An 18,612-nucleotide genomic window follows, 5' to 3' on the forward strand; every position below is an offset into this window, starting at 1 on the left:
CTTTCACACGAGATACAGATTGTGTCAGGATCCTTTCAGGAATAAACTGATGGTTTCGACACGCAAGTTCAATCACTTTTTTTCTGCGATTGCGTTCAGTGTGTACAGGTATCCGAATTGTATGCGTAAAACTGAAGAATAACAACTTATATCTCCTAGCAACCATCAGTGAAAAATACACTGCATCCGGAATGCAATCCGTTTTTCACGCAAGCCCCATTCACTTCTATAGAGCCAGAGCTGCGCGAAAAACGCACAGTAGAGACCATGCTGAGATTTTTGCTGAACACAGAGATGATGCGTGAAAAATTATGGAAAACTCGTTGCGTAAAAGAGCCCTTAGGGTGCAGAAAAATTACAATGACTCGTCCTTGCCTTTTAAATCCATCAGCAGAATGCGGGTTGCTGTTAATAGCAGCCTGTATTCTGCTTATAGTGGCAAGCACAGGCCATCATACAACAACAACTCTGTTGGCGAGGGTATTCAGGTCATATCAAGTGATGGCACATCTGGGCAATATGCCATCCTTTAGTGATTGGTGGGCTTCTGACTGCATTGGTCCTCACCAGTCACAAGAAGGAAGTGGCCGCTCTTCCCCGTAGAAGACCCTTTACTCTAGCAAGCAGTCAGATTCTCATCAATCCTAGTGATATGCCAACAACTAGAAACCCCTTGAAGGACCCACTGGCTTCCCTGCTTTATTATTAGAAAATTCCTTCTTGAAAAAAGGAGTAGTTCCAACATCAAGTATATATTGGGAATTGTCATTCCTTTGAAAATAGGAATGTAGATGCTTTTAGGTGACGTGACATATGTCCCAGGAGAGGGCTCTACGGTGCATATGGAAATTCCTGATGGCACTTGGACATTGCATCTCGATTCTAGCTGTCGTTACTGTCACTCCCGTCTTCGTCAGACTCCCGTATGTCATCCAGAATGAGATCATCGAGATCACACTGGGTCAGGCTGCCCTGGCTGAGGCATGTAGCCACCGTGGATCCTGTGCTCAGGTGCAGCATGCTGGCATATAGGACTTTGGGAGAGTTATTTCTGGCCCTGCTCCGGGGATGGATACACTGGTGGCCAGGAATGTAGGGCTCTGTGAGAAGACAGAAAGAGGTCAAAGTCCAAACAATTATGGATGGAGAAGAAGCTTTCTCACTAATACCTTATGTTATTTTAATGGTATGTCACTATACATAGCATCTTCAATCCCAGATGACACCAAAGACCACAGTCCTAGCTATGGTTTTTCAGTCACCGCACTTGTTTTGAAGTCAGGACATAATGCTTCCGTTCTTGGCAGCTGAACGGGATATCTGAGTCTGACCACCTGAATTTTTTTTAAAGCGCCTCACAACGGTGTAAAATAACAAAGGAAGTCAAATCTCATTGATCTCCACGGCTTTGTTTCCTATGCGTCATGGTCCTCCACCGGGCTCTCCTTTCTGGCCAAGTGGGGGAACAAGAGCAGTAGGGGATTGGTAAGGAGAGTGTGACTTATTTTATCATTTTACAGATTTTTTATTCAGTTTTCTACTATTGTTTTCTTACCATATAAAGAAGGTCAGCATTAGTATGTTATATGTACTGTAAATAATTATAATGTTACAGTAAAGAACCATATTTTTACCTCTTCGATTATAACAATTTTCAGCGAAGCAGCTGTGAGGGTTTCGGGTTCGTGGGCCATTATTCCTCCGTGGAGGGAGTATTCGATTAGGTGTGACTGGATTGCCACACATGTAACACGGGCACGAAAGCCCCATTTGTGAAAATCCCCTGCAAATGTAAGAAGAGGTTGAAGCACAAAAAGTGACATACTGAAGATGAAAATGGTCAGTCCAGAAACCAGTCAAATTCTATCTGTAATTTTGTAGAGATATCAACATGTAAGGAATCTCATGAGTGGATGCCATGGATAGCGGTACTGTTATATATTCTCAGCAGTCACTTCACTGAATACATTTTTCTAGTACTGGTTACTCTGAGAACAACCTACATTTTTCCTGGTATGGATTCCACAGGGGGCGCTACTAGATTAAAAGGTCATGGAACCAGCTTGAGATGACTTGTTTTGTGACATACCTTCTTCGAACAAAGAGCCATCAAAACAAGACTAGGCAAATCCCAACACACAGGTAGCCAATCTTCTGATTCTGGTGCTAACTTCTACTGGCACTAGTCTTGATCCACAAAGGCAAAAGATACATCAAGAAGGGTGGTTGAAGAATACTTTATTTGCTGAATGACATGTTTTGACCCTGAACTGGGGTCTTCATCAACTGAGCAAGTCTAGCTTTTGTAGCAGTGATAACTTCTCAGCTGGTACCTGGTGTAACCCAACTGGCAGACAGGGATCGGCAGATCTTTCTATAGATGAGAGTCCCAGAAGTTTTTATGGTATATCTTGTGTGCCTAAGATGGCGATACCCTTTTGATGATGAAAATCATCCTCACACCATCTGATTTCGGGGGTCCATGCCTGCCGGCATCTATGTTCTCCTTCTGGGCTCGGTAACCAGAGTACTCATTCACCCCACTATCGCACACTGCAAGCTCTTTGAATGAACTAAATGATTGTTGGGCTGCGTCAGTTATATATTGTGTGGATAGGAACTTGGTGAGGCTCCGCAGCAAACAGCCAAAGTTTTTCCTATGTGTCGATGTTGTGGATTTGCACTATGTAATTTTTAGGACCACAATTCTGCACTGATTCATTTCTTAATATGCCTTTACAGCTCCAAAGCACCAAAATAGAAAGTTAAAGGTTATATTTTTTGATTGCTTGCAGCCACCACTAGAGGGAGCTTTGAAGCTTACTGTGTATACTATTTATAAATTGAACTCAAAATAACATAGAAACATAGAATGTGTCGGCAGATAAGAACCATTTGGCCCATCTAGTCTGCCCAATATACTGAGTACTATGGATAGCCCCCGGCCCTATCTTATATGAAGGATGGCCTTATGCCTATCCCATGCATGCTTAAACTCCTCCACTGTATTTGCAGCTGCCACTTCTGCAGGAAGGCTATTCCATGCATCCACTACTCTCTCAGTAAAGTAATACTTCCTTATATTACTTTTAAACCTTTGCCCCTCTAATTTAAAACTGTGTCCTCTTGTGGTAGTTTTTCTTCTTTTAAATATGCTCTCCTCCTTTACCGAGTTGATTCCCTTTATGTATTTAAAAGTTTCTATCATATCCCCTCTGTCTCTTCTTTCTTCCAAGCTATACATATTAAGGTCCTTTAACCTTTCCTGGTAAGTTTTATCCTGCAATCCATGTACTAGTTTAGTAGCTCTTCTCTGAACTCTCTCTAGAGTATCTATATCCTTCTGGAGATATGGCCTCCAGTACTGCGCACAATACTCCAAGTGAGGTCCCACCAGTGTTCTGTACAGCGGCATAAGCACTTCACTCTTTCTACTGCTTATACCTCTCCCTATACATCCAAGCATTCTGCTGGCATTTCGTGCTGCTCTATTACATTGTCTTCCCACCTTTAAGTCTTCTGAAATAATTACTCCTAAATCCCTTTCCTCAGATACTGAGGTCAGGACTGTGTCAAATATTCTATATTCTGCCCTTGGGTTTTTACGCCCCAGGTGCATTATCTTGCACTTATCCACATTAAATTTCAGTTTCCAGAGTTCTGACCATTCTTCTAGTTTTCCTAAATCCTTTTCCATTTGGTGTATCCCTCCAGGAACATCAACCCTGTTACATATCTTTGTGTCATCAGCAAAAAGACAAACCTTACCAGCGAGGCCTTTTGCAATATCACTTATGAAGATATTAAACAAAATCGGTCCCAGTACAGATCCCTGTGGAACCCCACTGGTAACATTACCTTGTTTTGAATGTTCTCCATTGACTACAACCCTCTGTTGTCTGTCACTCAGCCACTGCCTAATCCACTCAACAATATGGGAGTCCATGCTCAATGACTGCAGTTTATTGATAAGTCTTCTATGTGGGACAGTGTCAAAAGCCTTACTAAAATCTAGATATGCGATGTCTACTGCACCTCCACCGTCTATTATTTTATTCACCCAGTCAAAAAAATCTATAAGATTTGTTTGACATGATCTCCCTGAAGTAAACCCATGTTGTTTTTCATCTTGCAATCCATGGGATTTTAGATGTTCCACAATCCTATCCTTTAATAGGGTTTCCATTAATTTGCCTACTATTGATGTCAGACTCACTGGTCTATAGTTGCTCGATTCCTCCCTACTACCTTTCTGTAAGTATACTGTAAGCTTTTATGCGTTCCCTAGTGGTGGCGCTAATGGTATACTTTATTTATACATTTTCTACATTCCTTAGACAATAGATATACCATAAAACATAAAGCTGGGGTTATGCATCCTATAGCGTGTAAAAAGGAATCGATAGAAAAATACAGAAAGTACACCTCTCATACCAATTGATAGGTATTACCAGTTTAGCAGCAGGTAACAGGTGTGTAAGAAAGATGAAGACAGAAGGCCCATGTCTTCCAAGGAGCTCGCTATCTCTCTAAAGTACAGTATTTCTTAATTGTTTCACAGTTCCACCATATATGGAGTATGTAAATTACATCTCTAACACTGTTTGTTGCCTCTTAAAGGGAACCTGTCCCCTTGGTTTAGTATGTTTGGTGAAACCCGCCAAAAATAAAACTGAAATGAAAAGCAAAAATAAAACGCAATTCCGGATTTGACATTTTATTTTCAACCCGTGTCTGCAAAATCCATGCCAAAATTAATGAAATACCTCCATTTTCATTTTCATTTCCAACTCCAGCGTGGGTAATATGTGCCAAAAATACGTTCAAAATTAATCAGCCTTTTGCCCTTTTAATCTCCCCATAGTCAAAATTTAAAATCAAATGAAAAAACTTAAATGAAAGTTAAAACGAGGGTTTGAGATGTAGGCATTTTCCAAAATTTAAATGAAAAGCGCCACCTGCTGGCTATTTTATTTATAATTTTGCCTTTTTATAATTTTTTTTCCACAATTTCATATTAAATTTGAAGTTATCCAACATTCAAATGAGAATTAGTGGGTGCGGGTCAACATGTAAAAAGTCTATTAGGCCTCATGCACACGACCGTTTTTCGGGTCCGCATCCGAGCCGCAGTTTTTGCAGCTCGGGTGCAGACCCATTCACTTTAATGGGGCCGCAAAAGATGCGGACAGCACTCTGTGTGCTGTCCGCATCCGTTGCCTCGTTCCCGCCCAAAAAAAATATAGCATGTCCTATTCTTGTCCGTTTTGCGGACAAGAATAGGCATTTCTACAATGGGCCGCCCGTTCCATAAATTGCTGAAAGCACACAGGTGGCTTCCGGTTTTTTTTGCGGATCCGCGGTTTGCGGACCGCAAAAAACGGAACGGTTGTGTGCATGAGGCCTTATTCCACTAGAGGACGCTCTGCTTCTGTGCAAAAATTCTAACAGGTCGCACACAGCTGCAGGTTAGAACTAGGTTGCAAGAGTTTCTGAGAGAAATTACAATAGGAGACACATATTACCCACACAGGAGTTGGAAATGAAAATTCAAATGGAGGTATTTCTTTTTATTTTTGCCATGAATTCTACATGGGTTGAAAATTAAATGTCGAATCAGGATTTGCATTTTAATTTTATCTTTTTTTAAGTTCAATTTTATTCTTGGCAGGTTTCACCTTCTGTAGTTTAGGACCATTAAACACCAACATGACGTTATGCAGCTGGGGTTTAGGGTCTCAAAGCTGCCCATAGCAAACCCATCCGATTCCGCAAACGAAAGTAAATGAAATTCATACTTTACCAGAGGAAGAGTCCAGGACTCTTATCCAGTGGCATCTGATGCATGCGCATTGCGATGATGAAGCTGAGGACGGTAGACCTCACTTGGCATTAGTAACATAGGCAGTAAAGTGAGTGCCATCCTTGGCTTCATCAGCATAGTGCGCATTCAGCCGCTGCCGCCGGATAAGAGTCCAGGACTCTTCTTCCAGTAAGTTATCTTTTTTCTTAAATATTAACGGCATCAGGAAATGCAGTAGATTTGGGGCTCTCTTTTTGATAAAAATGTGCTCTGACCTCTAGAAAAGAAAGAAAGACTAAAGGTCCCTTTACATGGAACGATACGGCGGCAGATTGTCGGGAAGGAAGCGTTCCTTCCCTATAAGTGCCTGCTCACTGGTGGAGGAGACCTCTGCATTTTCAGGCAGCGATCTCCTCAACAGTATGGGGAGGAGCGATCACTAATGCCATAGCTCATCTGCATACAGACTCGTTGTTTACACAGCACCTTCTACTGCCGGCAAACGATCAGTTTTGTAAGCGCACACCCGATGAACGAGTGGTACATTTACACTGCCAGATAACTGCTAACGAGCGCTCATTAGCGATTATCTGCGGGATTCTCGGCCCGTGTAAAATGGCCCTTAAGGAACCTGTCAGGCCAGAATTTAGGACCAATTTAGATAAAATGAAATGGTCTTCAACGATGGACTCTCTCAAACACATGTATAATGAAGGCAACACTGAAGCTCCTCAGTGCCTTACTTGAACGTGCGTCTGCAGTTAAGGCAGTGGAACTCCGCAATCCCCCACATCTTGTCATATGGAATAGGGTCAAATTTTCGACGACAGCTGTGACATTTTGACACCTAAAAAACAAGGAGACAAAACGTTGAGCATACAGCATGATATGAACGATAGGGGACCAGACTGAGGAACTCAAAAAGGCAAATCCTCTCCAGGTGCCATTTTCTGGTAGCTATTCCTACATTGAGATCAAAGTCCTAAGTACCCCTCAAAGTAGTGGGAATAATAAGGTGCAAAGCCCGCTGCCCAAGCCATGGGGCTCGCAGGAGGCTTCATGGAGTCTAAACAAGGATTGGGACAGGCTTAATATTGGAGGATTATTACTGTGAGGGATGGAGTCTACACAGCGATTGGTGATAGTAAAATTCCAATGGGCCTTCTGTGCAGACTCCATTTAGTAATAATCCTCCTTATGAAGCCATCCCGATTTAGGCCCCATGTCCCACTGAGAGTCCCACTGGGAATTACTTGTGCTACTCTCAGCGGTGCTGGTTGGGAGTATAGAGCCTAAAGGGGGATTGGTAATGAAACCCCTTTATAACCACTGATGTAATAGCACATCAGCGGAACGTGAGAGGTGTATAGAGCAGGGTTATTAGCTGATCCCGTCCCACACGCACCAGCTCAGCTAGCCACCGGCCGCAATGACCAGGATTGGACAGAACGCCAATCCTGGTCATTTAACCCCTCCAGATACCACGGTCAATAGTGACTGTGGTATCTAAACGGTTAGACAGATGGAGCCACCCTCTGATTGGAGCCCCTACAGGCTGCAAGTGGATGATATGACAGATTGGGGCCTGTGCTGTGGACAGTAGTTTTCGGTGGATTTACCTTCATTGTATATGCCCTTGTGTAGGACGTATCTACCACTATATGGCAACTGTTTGATGGTAATATCGGCATTTGTACAGTGTATTAGAAGCAATATGGTATAATATTCCGTCACTACGAGGGGGTAATGCATATTCATGGCTTCGGCAGTATTATTTGTCTCGCAGTCTACAGTGTTGTTATTGGTAACGTTGGTCTTGATATAATATTATTCTATAAAAATAAGCGTGACATCCGGTTAGGAAGTGTAATGCATGGCTTGCCCTGGGAGCTGGCAACGCAAACTATGCCACTGCCTCTGCCAAAACATCATGCCCCAGTGGGACATGAGAGTGGGTTGCCGATGGGAGATGTTGGCCTATCATCTTAGTACATCTATTAGGCTATCACACTGACAGGCATAATACACTGCAACGTTGTAATGTATGGCCTCATTAGATAAAGTAGTCCGCTCACCCCCGCTGCTCTGGTTGCTTTACGTTTGTTGTAACTATCTCATCAATTATGCTCACACAAGTCCCCTAGTAGGACTAAAAAATCATCGAGGCTGAGTCAAAAATTATCCGCACTCTGGCTGTGCAATTTATGTCAATCGACTTTCAGAAAATTAGCTACCCTCATATGTTAATAATTCTGAATTTGGGGTGAGGATGAAGCAGCTCTCTCTCCCTCTCTACCAGCAGTAAGTCCCAGCATGATTTCGGGTCAACCCTCAATCGCGTAAACCCTTGACTCTGAGGAAGCAGAAGAAACACTCACCTCCTTCCTCTCGGGAACTCGTCTCCACCACATCTTGTCACAGTCTTTGCATGAGAACTGTCTGTCACTAGAGGGAATTCGGTTTTCGGAGGCATTGTTAAACATCCTAAGATTTTCTTCAGTCAGAGGCAAACAATTTAATGTTTCAGCCAGGTTCTGGGAATATATTATTATACCAGTAAATTAAAAGGATCCCTTGTTCAAGAATGGAACTGAGCATGTGCGACCACCTCGGTGGGTGGGCGTGCATATTATCACACGGATGTAAAGAAAACATCTCAAAACTGGGGCATTTTGGTACAGATAGTAAATTACCATTGTAAAAAGTTTTTCTTGCTGAATGATGTTAAAATAGAACTTAATGGTGGCACAACTCATTTTAGGTATTGGATAGCGCCATATATCTCAGATTAAGGTAGACGGAATATGACATTGCGGCGGGCCATACACTTGTAATAGTACATTATCACTAGAGATGAGCAAAGTATTCAAAACTTCGATAAGGCTGCTTCGCCAAATTTTTACCCAAAAAATTGCTTTGTGACAAATTAATTCGTCATGAAGAGCATTTCTTTGTAAGTAGTGGGTGCAATGACAGGGAGCAGCGATTGCGCCGCCCTCCGTCATTGTACCCCTCAGATGCCGCGTTCATAGCTGATTGCGGAATCTGAAAGTAATAATACAGTGAAAAATTAAAAAAACTAAAAAAAAACTTAGCTCATCCATTTGCTTGAGACGGGCCGGCCGCCGCCATCTTGATTGAAGATGTGGCGCAAAATCTCACGCAGCCCGTGATGATGTCATCGCGTCGGCCGGCGTGGTGACGTCATATGACACCGCGCACGAGATCTTTAATCAAGATGGTGGCGGCCGGCCCGTCTCAAGCAAATGGATAAGCTAAGTTTTTTTTTTTTTTACTCCATTTCAGGGAAAATTGATCCATTACCATGAAGCACGAGGAAATTTGGTTTCTCGGCAAATTGAGTTTTCCCAGAAATTCTGATCGATTCGCTCAACACTAATTATCACGTAGGATGGACGGATACGTTCAGATAATACAACCGTCTGCATCCGTTCAGAACGGATCCGTTTCTATTATCTTTAACATAATAGCCAAGACGGATCTGTCTTGAACACCTGAACGGATCTCACAAACGGAAAGCCAAGACGCGAGTGTGAAAGTAGACCTTTTGAGACCACCATTTTAAGGGAATCATTTATTGGTTCCATCATTGTGCTCCCCATATTGCACAAGCTCTTATAACGTTTCATGAAGCATTATGAACTTTACCTTTATTTCCCTGTCGGAGCGCATATCCTCCTAAAAATGGAAACATAGATCATTTTACTAAATCTTTATATACCAATAATGATTACAGCAAGAGATAACATGTCATATGATGGCCTCAAAGGGGTTGTCTGGTTTAGAAAACTCATTTTGAAATAATATTTTAAACAATATTATAAGACCTGTCCATACGCTGTGTAACAGAAGCGGAGGTGAATACGCGGTGTCACATGAACACATATGACTTGAGGCTACTCCTGAGGGTCATCTAAGTGGCCCCCCTGGCCTTCACCCTTTAACCCCAGTACAAGGATCTGGACTCTACTGCAGGGGAACTACCGCACCTCTACCTCTTGGAGGCAGCCTCTGTTCAATAGACTGCGGATCCACATGGGTCAAGACACAATAGTGCAGAGCTACAATAGATCAGGCAAATGTGGAAGTCTCTGTTCAGTAGACTGCTGATCCACTGGGGTGAAGACAGACTTGTTCGGAGCACCAAGAGATCAGGCTACACCACAGTAAAGGAACAACCCTAGGTCAGGGCAGGCAGAGTACATTCAATCCTATAATCAGGCCAAAGGTCATGGAGGGCAGCACAGGGTCAATACAAGAATCAGGCAGAGGTCAGGTCGGGGTCTAGTTGGAACCAAATCCGAGTTCGGTTTCAAGTTTTCAAGTGGTTTTCCACTTTAAAAATCAACTACCGAAGTTATTCAACGAAGTCACGCGCGACTTCGTGAATAACTAACTTCGGCTCATCAGAGCCCATACATTCTAATACTGTTCGGAGACGAATCTCTGTATAGTATTATTCAGAAGTTTTGAACAAAGTGACTTCGGATTAAGCATCCGAAGCTCACTTTGCTCAACTCTAAATGAGAGCTTTAGTGCACCAAGGGGCGAGGGGGTGATCCCTGCTCTGTGCCATTTTTTTTTAAACACCTTTCAAAACCCCTTTAAGTGACAAACAGGCCCAGCCAGTCTGGTCGTTTAGGGGTTAACGAGCATTTGTCATCAAGATCAATCCAATTAAAGCCACAATGCCTGGTAGGGTTGATCCTGCTGATTAAATTGATACATATCTTGTGAAAATAAGTTGCAGGGTCCCCGAGAAAAAATTTATTCTTTGCGCAAACGAAGGCTTTAGTGCACTGCCCCTTGGTGAACTGAAGCCCTCAGTTGCATACAGAATAAAGAAGTCTTTTTTTTTTTCAGGAACGCTGCATCAAATTTTAGGAAGACAGGTATCATTTTAATCAGAATCAAACCAGGCAGTATTCTGGTTTAATAGAGTTGCTCCTGTGGACAGATGCTCTTTAAATATCTGTGCAATGCAAGTCCATTGGAATACCAAAAAAAAAAGCTACTGGTATGAGCTCATGAAAAAGCAGAGCCTGGCAATTCTGGCTGTTCGACAACCTTCAGTATCATCTCAACCTCTTCTTCAAAGGTGGTCTGTACACAAATTGAAATTCTTTTGGATAGTGTTTGCATGGAGCAGGGCTGAAGGATGATTGTGTGAGAGATGACATGCTGCCAAGAAGACTCTGAAAGACCCATAGAGGACTCGGGAGGTCACATTAACACTTGGTTACTCCAGGAACTAGTCCGTCAGGACTTGCTATGGCATAACCGCTTGAGTGTGAGACTCTGCTAGACTTGTCGTAATCATGTATATGGTCAAGCCAGATAGAAACATGGCCACTGCCCTCAGATTAGAGATGGCAGCACAGTCAATCAAAGAGAAGGGCGCTGGTTCTGGATCACCCTCCACCTTGCTCTTAATTTTTATACCAACTAATTGCTAACTACCTTTTTTGACTTAGACCTCTCGCTAACTCTGATCTAATTTATTGTTTGCGCCCCCACCTTGTACTACAGTTTGGCCTCTGTACCTCTCTGGACAGTTTCTTGGCAATGTATTTCCTTAAAGGGGTTGTCTAAGTTTTTTTTTACGAACCAGAACTAATAAATGGACTTTCCTGTACAGCGCTGCATCTGGTCCATCAGAGAGACCTCTTCATATTCTGATATACACAGGGGGACTCCAGAGCTGGAGAACCCTCTGTGGTCAGATGGTGGATGATTGAACAACCACTGAATGAACAAAAGTCTCGTGAATGATCGTTATGCCGGGGTGGCCATAGAAAGATTAGTCCATAATGGCCGTGACATGTTCAGTGACACCAGGCGGACAACAAACAGACTTTCTGGCTTCTCGGTCCAAGGTCAGTACAAAGACATATAGACATATTTGTATACTGTCAATCATTCCCCTTTAACGACCAGGCATTTTTTTGCCGGAGGTGGGATGAACAAAAAGTAGAAAAAACAGCAATTCTGGTATTACATAATGAGATCATTTAACCCCTTAAAGACTGGGCCTATTTACGTCATAACTTTTTACATTTTACATTCACATAGCTATATGAGGGCTTTTTTTTTTACGAGACAAGATGTATTTTAATGGCAACATTTCATTTACCATGTCCTATATTGGAAAAACGGGAAGACAAATTATTTGTGGGGTAAAAGTGAAAAAAAAAAAGTTCCACCAAGGTTTTTGGGTTTTTCATAGTACGACCCTGTGATCTTCTGATTGCTTGTCCCATAGACTAAAATAGAAAACTATTATGGTCTATGACATTTTCTTTCCCTGCCTGTGAAGTCGTGCCTCGTGCACAGCATTACAGGCAGCTTACCATGACAGGCTTGGAAAACGTCAGGACTCAGGAGAGAAACTTCAGAACACCCCAGGCTGTCACGGTAACTTATCAGAGCCTTGCAAATTCACTGAGGGCGCTCCAATCAGAAGGCAGATGGAACCCACTCCCTTTTGGTAATCTCACAGATGCCGCGATCGCTATTGAGTGCAGCATTTGAGGGATTAAGTAACCAGTTTTGGCGCTGATCCTGGTCACTGCGGCTAGGTGCCTGTGTATTATACAGCCGGCACCCACCATGTATGGAGTGGGCTCAGGGCAATGTAAGGCATTATACGTTAAGGGGTTAATATAGCGATACAAAAACTGGCACAGCCTTGTACTTGGAAACAGCAATACCAACTTTTTTTTCTTTCTTTTTTAGTCCCATTAGAGTACTTCATTGCTACAGTACTTCTGTTTTGCAGTGTATTATGTCAGCTTTTCTATCAGTAATTATCATTCAAAACCTGAAATGGATCCTCCATCAAGATAAGGCATAATGGAAAGATCTGCAGAGGTTCTGTGGCATATTACATGTAGCAGCACACTTCTTTATGACCAAAAACATATGCAAACTGAAAACATACATCTCTGATCAAAATTATGTGGGTCGTTCAACCAATGACAAGGTGGACTCCTCAGACGGGAACTGACGATATCAGGCTTGCCCTTCCTGGGCCTAGACCTACAAAATGAACTTGGGGCATGTAGGGTCCAGCTATTCTCTGCTTTAATTAACCCATCCCTAACATATGGTGGATGTCTGTCTTTAAAGATGGTGCCCTGTTTTAACCAGTAGACACACGCAGGGAGAGTTCTCCATTCACCAACGTGTGGCCCCTCCGATGCTGTGATCAACTGCGACCACAGCACCTGATCATGGTGCCTAGACGCGTATGGTGGAGATGTATGCAAATGTATAAAAGAAGAACCAATCACAGCCCTGTTTTTGTCCAGTCTTGTAATAAATGTCTTACCGGTGTAGCATTGCCTTCTGTTGGCCTGTTTCTGTTGCCTTGGTCCACATCTAGAATATAAACACACAAGGGCAGACATAACACCAACACTCATCGGGGGTGAGGTTAACATTAGGAAGGGTCAAAACCCAAAAGCGACAGAGAATTATGAGCAACAGGATGAAATATTATCACATGGTTGGATCACGTACATCAGCAGGACGGAGTGTAGCAGGATGTGTCAGGAGATACAGGACAGCGGGATGTGTGAGGAGATATAGGACAGCAAGATGTGTCAGGAGATAGAGGGCAGTGGGATGTGTCAGAAGATAGAGGGTAGTGGGATGTGTCAGAAGATGGAGGGCAGCAGGATGTGTCGGGAGATAGAGGGTAGCGGGATGTGTCAGAAGATAGAGGGTAGTGGGATGTGTCACGAGATAGAGGGCAGTGGGGAGTGTCAGGAGATAGAGGGTAGCGAGATGTGTCAGGAGATAGAGGGTAGCGAGATGTGTCAGGAGATAGAGGGTAGCGAGATGTGTCAGGAGATACAGGACAGCAGGGTGTGTCAGAAGATGGAGGGTAGCGGGATGTGTCGGGAGATAGAGGGTAGCGGGATGTGTCGGGAGATAGAGGGTAGTGGGATGTGTCAGAAGATGGAGGGCAGCAGGATGTGTCGGGAGATAGAGGGTAGCGGGATGTGTCAGAAGATAGAGGGTAGTGGGATGTGTCACGAGATAGAGGGCAGTGGGGAGTGTCGGGAGATAGAGGGTAGCGAGATGTGTCAGGAGATACAGGACAGCAGGGTGTGTCAGAAGATGGAGGGTAGCGGGATGTGTCGGGAGATAGAGGGTAGCGGGATGTGTCAGAAGATAGAGGGCAGTGAGATGTGTCAGGAGATAGAGGGTAGTGGGATGTGTCAGGAGATAGAGGGTAGCGGGATGTGTCAGAAGATAGAGGGCAGTGAGATGTGTCAGAAGATAGAGGGTAGTGGGATGTGTCAGGAGATAGAGGGTAGCGAGATGTGTCAGAAGATGGAGGGTAGCGGGATGTGTCGGGAGATAGAGGGTAGCGAGATGTGTCAGAAGATAGAGGGAAGCGGGATGTATCAAGAGAGAGGGTAGTGGAACATGTCAGGAGATAGAGGGAAGCGGGATGTGTCAGGGTATAGAGCAGTGTTTCCCAACCAGTGTGCCTCCAGCTGTTGCAAAACTACCAGTGTGCCTCCAGCTGTTGCAAAACTACAACTCCCAGCATGCCTGCACAGCCAAAGGCTGTCCGGGCATGCTGGGAGTTGTAGTTTTGCAACAGCTGGAGGCACACTGGTTGGGAAACACTGGTATAGAGGGTAGCGGGATGTGTCAGAAGACAGAGAGCAGCGGGATGTGTCAGGATACAGAGGGCACTGGGATGTTCCAACAAAGCCGCAGTCGTGGACATAAATCCGCTCCAAAGCTATGAAAGAATACAATAAATTATCCAGAATACAGTATTAACATTGGTCTTAATAAACTGCTCTCACCATTAGTTTCATGCCTGCACAGAAGGATCAAATTGGTCACCTGGTCATGATTGTTGGCCCATTTTCTCATCAGAGACATGGCCTTCTCTATCGGGATCTTGCCATGAAATTTCTCTCGAAGGCGGCGGATGCTCTTCTCCAGCTAATGGAAAAATATAAGACACATGAGCACATTGTTCGAGATTGAGATTCAACTACGGTATTTCTTTCCTGCGCCATAATGAAGATCTTAGAATTAAGTTAATTTAGCCCTATGTAAAAAGCATGCAGAAGAATCACCAACTCAACTCTGCTACATTAATAAACGCAGATCTGTTTTGATAGTATAACGTTTGTGATGGGAACCTTGATGTCCGGAAGCTATTTGCCCTGTGAAAGCAAACACACCTGTTGCCGGCATTAAACCGGTGGCAGACGAGGACGAGTACATAGTCAATGCTAGAGATTTTGTCTTGCTTAGCAGGTGCGCCATAGCACATGCCGACACTACTATGTGGGTCACGTTGCAGTAATAAAACCTTTTAGATAATGCGATTTATGAGAGACCTTTAGTTGACTACAAAGGCCTTGTGTGTTCTGATTGTCTAGGTTAGGAAAAGCCATTTTTATATACCCTATTAGATATTTTGAATAGTCCCAATTCAGAGCTGTGAGTGACTACAAAGAGCGCCTCTCACTCACTGGAGGACCTGGCACAACCAGGTATTACATACAGTAGTTTTCAATGGGAATAATGTAATGCCTTATTTTCCCTGTTGGGGCGCTGCAGGAAAACGGAACACTTGCAGCTGTGTTTCCCCATAGATTGCAGCCAATCGATGGAGTCACCTTTGGGTCTGTTTCACAGGAGTCACGCTCTGCATGCATATGAAAGAGTTAACCCCTGTAATATCAACCCAGTGGTTAAGGAGACAAAAGTGGGGGTGGAGAGAAGTCAATAGTAAGGACTTTGTTCTTGGTGAGGATCAGGTTTGCACTGTGCAGGAACCCAAGCTATTTACACGTAGACAAGGACGCGGAAGAACCACAAGAGTCAACAAGGGACAGAAAGCAATCCGATCACCCGAAACATTGATGCAGCACAGACTAGGTGGCCATAAGCTGACCACGGAACAAGCATGACTGATCCTTCACCCCCAACATCTGCCTTCAGCCCCCATACACACTGGATGGACCACTAAAATTAACATGCTGAGCCAACAGTCATCTAAAGTGTAGGGTGACCTTTAGGGTACGGCCACACAGATTTTTTTGGGATGAGATTTCGAGGCAGATCTGCCTTCAGGATTCTTTGCCAAGATCAGAAGTGGATTAGAAAGTAATCGGAAACATAAAGAAGGATTTAGGACAGACAGAGACGTGCGAGTTCAATGCGAGAAACTCGTCGTGTGTGGCGCTGTGAGTTCCCCTGACAGGAATGATTTATAAGGCTATGTGTCCCTGCAAGACCTGGAATCTTTTGAATTACACTGACATAATTCTGTCAGTATAATTCAGTAGATTCCAGAACTCTCAGGGTCACACAGCATTATAATGCTGTGTGATCCTGTCAGAGGAGCAGAGGTCAGAAGGGGAACTCACACTGCCACACGCTGCGAGTTTCTCACACTGAACCCGCTCGTCTGTGTCTGGACTTCTTTTTCCTAGTGGATTCCCTTCTGGCTTTGGCTGAAAAACTGAAGGCTCTGCCTCGAAATCTCGTCCAAAGAACTCTGTGTGGCTGTACCCTTAGTCTGCATGGTATTTTGGTTGTGAGAGCAGAAGTATGTGCTCCAGAGATGCATTTTCCACCTCTGCAGGCAACTGCTTTAGAGGACATAGGGAGTTGCCCTTGGTCATCCAGTCCCTGAGGTTGCATAAAAGACTATGAATACAAACCCTGTTCTCCTCTCTCCTCATTGTCTCTTATGTCCAATATGGTAATGTACGGGATAATGGAAACATCCGTGGTGCTCTAGGAGGATGACAGGGTTAGTAAGCATCTCAGGAGATTTAGGATGGTGAAGGGGATAATAGAAAAATCCCTGGAGGTCTAGGGTAGTGTAGGCGGTAGATGTTTAAGCTTAAATATAGTGTGTTCCAGTCCTAAAAATCTGACACAAAAAATGACACTGTTGGCACCAGTCAACGGAAGACTGAGAATAACTGTAGCTTCTGTGAGCCCACTGCTAACAGTGAAACTTCGATGACCAGTCATATCAAACCACGTAACAAACTACGAGGCTTAGAGGTAGCTATGCAAACATAGGCAGAACTTGCAAATTCAATGCTCAGGGGACAATGACATGACTGTAACCGATGTGCGGAAGCTACAAAGCAACTTCAAGGTGATTCTTATTTCAGTTTACAATAATCTGTCCCCATGCCACGAGCAACAGTTCTTTGGCACTCTTGCCACACTGTATACTCACAATTGGCAAATTTAATTCACTCACATTGCTAATGACAAACATGATGCCAGACAGCTGAATTCTACGGGAAATGGGTGACTCAAGCACTCTTGCCCAATACAGAACCCAGTAGAGGCTCATGCAAAACCAACACATAATGCTAATTTTGGGAGTAGAGACACTGAAGCCCAGGGATCAATATCTGGATGATAGTCCGGGCAAGAGGACCAACTGTACAACCATACATTAGGAGTAAAGCTATATACCAGGACGCCATTTTGCATCTCGATATTGGCCAATACATGGTGGTCCACCAACCATCCCACTGGTCCTCCATCAAACATATACGTGATGCGATGATTCTGGGACACAATCAGGCAACCAAGACTTCAATTTCGAGTAGGTTGTGGTCCATACTGTATTAGGATATACACAGTTATGTCATGATGTCTTCATTCCCATAAGCTTAGCTCATCTTGACCTTAGAAGTTGGCAACAGAAGTTTCTGGTCTATCCTGGTGAGAAATCCACCAACTATTGATTGCCGACTAATGCAAGGAGTTTGGAAACAAGAAAATGGTTCACAATTCCTCCCTTCACGTTACTGGAGGTGAGAAGTCACCAGCATCGAACTACAGGGCTACAGCTAGCAGCAACTACTACTACACCATGATTTCATGAACTTCCTCAAAACCCACATCTTTACAAAGTCAGTGATTCATTCAAATCAGCTGACAGAAAACAAGAAATACAGTGAAACCTCTAGGTCAGGTGTCAAGTTTTAGTAACCCGATCTTCTGAGTATATTGGCCTCTTTTTATGAGGATATCCCCCCCCCCCCCCCCCCCGAAGACCATTTTACATTACAATTTTAGTCATCTTAAAGGCTGAGCTCACACATCAGGTTACATTCACATCTCCAGCAGTTAAATCCGGTGGTCTGTTCAGAGTGGCACCGCTGGATCTCCATTGACTATAAGTAGATCCAACGGGAATACATCGGCTTTCTTCGAGAAATGCCAGCTTCCTGCTGGACAAATACTGATGTAGGCAGCAGTATTTTTCCTGCAGAAAGCCTGCATTTAAGCCGGAAACCTGCTGGATCATCATCGGATCCCAGTATAGTCAATGGGGATCTGGCGGTGTCTGACTATGACTAGACTACCATATATACCTGCCATAGCTGTGAGCGTAGCCTTTTTGGCATGACTGGCTAACTATCTAATGTAACTCCACCATGACAGCAGATGTCCAAGGAGACAAAACCCTTTGTTCTCACAGTTGATAACATCTGATGAAGGTGTCTGTTACGTTATTTCCCCTTTTCCCATTGAAAATACATATACATACAGACAAATCAAACATGCATGTATATGGGGAAGTCGGGAGGAATAACTGCTAGCTGAACCATCTAAGGTGTCTTACTAGCTGAAGAGGTTTCATCAAACAAGGCCTCACAAAGAAAGAGTGCCCACATGGACCAGAATCTACATCCATTATAGTGGGATGGTGTATAACAGGGGTAGGCAACCTCCAAACTACGTCTGGCAGCATGCATAGCTGGGAATTG

General features: G+C 43.8%; 2 protein-coding genes across 2 annotated transcripts in view; one reads left to right on the top strand and one right to left on the bottom strand.

The window, feature by feature from the left end:
* Nucleotides 1-415: 415 nt before the first annotated feature.
* SHFL (shiftless antiviral inhibitor of ribosomal frameshifting) overlaps nucleotides 416-18,612 on the bottom strand; it is a 28,296-nt gene continuing 10,099 nt past the window's right edge. Inside the window, exons 2-8 of the mRNA XM_040414907.1 lie at nucleotides 14,653-14,794; nucleotides 13,155-13,204; nucleotides 9,473-9,502; nucleotides 8,182-8,337; nucleotides 6,547-6,650; nucleotides 1,635-1,783; nucleotides 416-1,100 (exon numbers count right to left, since the gene is read on the bottom strand). Coding sequence (XP_040270841.1) covers nucleotides 883-1,100; nucleotides 1,635-1,783; nucleotides 6,547-6,650; nucleotides 8,182-8,337; nucleotides 9,473-9,502; nucleotides 13,155-13,204; nucleotides 14,653-14,794 — 849 coding nt within the window. The 3' untranslated portion in view covers nucleotides 416-882. The remainder of the gene's footprint in view (nucleotides 1,101-1,634; nucleotides 1,784-6,546; nucleotides 6,651-8,181; nucleotides 8,338-9,472; nucleotides 9,503-13,154; nucleotides 13,205-14,652; nucleotides 14,795-18,612) is intronic.
* On the top strand, nucleotides 13,211-14,646 carry LOC120986372 (latent-transforming growth factor beta-binding protein 2-like). Its single transcript, XM_040414908.1, has 2 exons — nucleotides 13,211-14,295; nucleotides 14,470-14,646. The coding sequence occupies exon 1, from the start codon at nucleotides 13,424-13,426 to the stop codon at nucleotides 14,252-14,254; it is 831 nt and encodes a 276-aa protein (XP_040270842.1). The 5' UTR covers nucleotides 13,211-13,423; the 3' UTR covers nucleotides 14,255-14,295; nucleotides 14,470-14,646.

Source organism: Bufo bufo, chromosome 1 (genome assembly GCF_905171765.1).
Source record: "Bufo bufo chromosome 1, aBufBuf1.1, whole genome shotgun sequence".
Classification (NCBI taxonomy): domain Eukaryota; kingdom Metazoa; phylum Chordata; class Amphibia; order Anura; family Bufonidae; genus Bufo; species Bufo bufo.